Consider the following 3,402-nt stretch of genomic DNA (forward strand, 5'->3'; position numbering starts at 1 on the left):
TACTGATCAAGAAATAATCGATGAGTATTTTGATAAAAGTTTTCATACTTTGGTGAAATATCTTGTGGCCGATTTACATTGTTTATGGGACAATCATGAGGTGTTGAAAGCTGATCGATATCATGAGAGGAGGAATGACTTTCATTATTGCACCAGTCAACATGAACAATTATCATACATCATTCAGAATATTGATAATTTGCAGAAATTGAAGAAATTTTGCGAGGAGCTGAGGGAGAAGATAACGGAAGTCGATGACGATGATGAGCTGGAACCATTGACTGTCAATGAGATTCAATGGCTGCACTCAGTTCCACCGTATTGGTTGAGTGAGAGTGAGATTGTGAGCAAAGTATTGATCCATGCATCACCAGAACTCCCGCCACTAGATGAATTCATCAATCGAATACGCAAGAACTTTAGAGATCTGCGCTCAAAATTCCAGCCTAACCAAGGATCAAAATGTTATTCCTGTGAGAAATTATCTCAGACGTTGAGAATAATCAATAACATTTTACAAAATTTACGTGATGTGGTTGAGCTACTCAGTTTTGAGTATGAGGTTTTCTTCATCTCTCGCGGTCATGAGAAGATTGATTTGATTTGAAATGCTGACAATCACTACGCAGATGTGTGAAAAAAGAGAAGAAAATGAAGAAAGTTAGTTTCCACCTACAATCGGAAATCGATCTGCTTCTACATTGGGATTATGCATATCGATCCGCTCGNATGAGGTTTTCTTCATCTCTCGCGGTCATGAGAAGATTGATTTGATTTGAAATGCTGACAATCACTACGCAGATGTGTGAAAAAAGAGAAGAAAATGAAGAAAGTTAGTTTCCACCTACAATCGGAAATCGATCTGCTTCTACATTGGGATTATGCATATCGATCCGCTCGTCGAGGTCCCTGGGAAGAGATTGCTCGAGATCATGATCGATTCAGACGTCGAATAAGTTTATGCGAAAAAATATTGTATCCCATATTATGACAAAAACATGGACAGATCGTTTTTGAAACGCGGTTCGAATAGTTTTAAGTTATTATAATAATGTTTATGAGAATAGGGTGTGTACAATGATGAGATTTTTATTAATGATAAGAAAAAAAAATATATTCATTTTTTAATATACATGATTATGTTCATTTATTTATTTTTATATGTCCCATCGCCTACTGCTCCATAACGTCCTGCATCCACTGAACCATAGTACGGCTCACTTCCTTTGAGAGATGTATCCTTTTGATAGTCTGAGTAGGACTTCGTGCTCGAAGACTTGGAACTATCGTTTTTGCCCTTATCCATCTTGAATAAAGTTGTTGCTCTAAAAGTTGATATGAGACTGATTCTTATCTTGGCTACATCATCATATTTGTACCTTTGGTTGTTTACATGAGCTTCCTAACCCCACCACTGATCGGATTATACTCAACGATTCGATCATGGAGAATAAGACAGTAGGCTGATGTATTAGCTGGGAAATGTGAAGCTGATTCAAATTCTAGACGAATATCGACTGGACCGCTCTTCAGGTACTCATTCTGTTTCGAGCAATCGATAACAATCAATGGAGCTTTCTTCAAGAACTCTGATCTAGTCAGCAATGGCTCTGGTTCTTTTCCATAAAATGAGTCTTGGAAGTTCACATACATATTATACAATGTAGAGAATTGATTATGATCAATATCAAGATTCATGTTTCCATATGGATAACTTTGTGAATTCAAAAATAGCTTCACATCCCGAATTTTGCAATGATCAAAGTTGCTAGCATTAGTAATTTTGGTCTTTCATCCCGTTTGGAATCCTAGGATCACATATCGTGGTTTCTCTAACTGGTTCGACGTCTTCACCACCCAAACATGCTTCGATGATGTAGGAAGTAGAGGATATTCGTACAGCTCCCAGGTGCGAAATCCTATTCCGATGGGTGTATCTTTGCCAATAAAGTTGAGCAGTTTCACCTTGCGTTCATCAAAAACTTTGACATATGGAATTAACCACTCAATTTTTTGTAATGTGATTTTATATTTTTCCTCAGGATTTTGAACTGTGATTGCTCTTTGAAGAATGGCATTGACATCCGTCTTGGATCTCGTGAGGATAAGCTCATCTTTCCATTCACAATGATTATCTGATAATCTTCAGCAAAGCCGAGAATCAAACTCAATGGTATAGAAATATCGAAATACCCATTTGCATTTGTAATTGTCTCATCACTATCCATAGTATCTTTTTTCAACCAACCTGCATTTTCCAATAAAGGCCATTGACTAGGCTTTTGTGAAACATAATTCTTCATAAGACTTGTCAATCCAACGTTTTTCGCACGATCAATTTCAACACCATTGAGTTCATATCGAATCTCTTCAAACAGATGACAAATAGCATTATTCACGAATCTGGTTCTTTCGACTGGAGCTGCAGCATCCTCTTTTGTCAAACGTCCATAGATGTGCAAATAACTTTTACTTGGTAAAAGACACAAATCCTGATGTTGTACTGTTATTGAAATCACATCATCCTAATTGTTACCGAATGATGATGAGGCAAATGGTTCATGAGCATGCATCTCATAATGAGCAATCGACTCATCAAACTCAACAGATTTCTGAATTTTCCATATATCCTCCATGATTTTCTGTTCAATATATATTCTGCACTCTTGGTTTCAAATTCAAACTTTTGAGGAACTGAATATTTTCATGTGTTAACTGTTTGCCGGTCCCGTGACGACTGTTGACTCCTCGCTTCGATAACGTACTTTTATAATTCTTTCCAATTTTCGTTCTGAATACAATACCCATTATGTTCGCTTCACATGAAGTCTTATTGTTATAGTTTCACCTTGAAAATTCACCAATTTATCATGTTGATCTACTAACTTGAGCTGGAGATGATCTATGGCTTGCACGGCGATCGGTAGATAAATGAGGTTTTTCGGGACTTCCATGATCTTATATCCTGGTGGTACAGTAGGAAAAAATTCATGTATGATGTGTACCTTCTCCCCATTCATATAAGCACCGCTGGTGATGTTACACTCCACACACAGAGAACTGACCTTGAGGATTCTTACAGGTAAATCTGATATGTGGGTTCTATCAGGGGTTGAAATTTTCCTATCGAAGCCCAATAGTTGACCAATGGAATCGGAAGGAGTAAAATCTATTATATGACTACTTCTGATTTTGCTGCATAAGGTGTTATTATTTGCTTTCAAATCAATAGTAACACCCCTTCTCTGCAAGACTTTTTGCAAATAGTTTTGTATTTCGTCGATTTCATAACTACCTGTTGGTATCGTGATGGTATGTTCTCTCTCACCATCAGAATGATAAAATTTATTCTTCCCTTCATCAATATTCGGAATTGAATTGAATGTCGGCAATTCCACAAGA

The 3,402-nt window shown here is 37.0% G+C and overlaps 1 protein-coding gene across 1 annotated transcript; it reads right to left on the reverse strand.

Annotated features, from left to right (window-relative positions):
- Window positions 1–1,389: 1,389 nt before the first annotated feature.
- Window positions 1,390–2,808, reverse strand: LOC107046316. The gene is made up of 4 exons (XM_015268908.1): window positions 2,766–2,808; window positions 2,194–2,503; window positions 1,838–2,143; window positions 1,390–1,714 (listed from the first exon to the last, which is right to left on the reverse strand). Exons 1-4 carry the CDS (start codon window positions 2,806–2,808, stop codon window positions 1,390–1,392), a joined length of 984 nt encoding a protein of 327 aa, XP_015124394.1.
- Between the last annotated feature and the right edge of the window lie 594 nt (window positions 2,809–3,402).

This window comes from Diachasma alloeum, unplaced genomic scaffold (genome assembly GCF_001412515.2).
Source record: "Diachasma alloeum isolate Michigan unplaced genomic scaffold, Dall2.0 Dall_scaffold_01302, whole genome shotgun sequence".
Lineage (NCBI taxonomy): Eukaryota > Metazoa > Arthropoda > Insecta > Hymenoptera > Braconidae > Diachasma > Diachasma alloeum.

What these genes read in the sequence shown, in the direction of transcription:
- LOC107046316 (XM_015268908.1), bottom strand. Translation starts at nt 2,808, where the DNA reads ATGGGTATTGTATTCAGAACGAAAATTGGAAAGAATTATAAAA. An exon ending in ACAATTACAAATGCAAATGG is followed by an intron (nt 2,144 to 2,193) that starts GTATTTCGATAT and finishes GCTTTGCTGAAG; the next exon opens with ATTATCAGATAATCATTGTG. An exon ending in GTGGTGAAGACGTCGAACCA is followed by an intron (nt 1,715 to 1,837) that starts GTTAGAGAAACC and finishes GAATTCACAAAG; the next exon opens with TTATCCATATGGAAACATGA.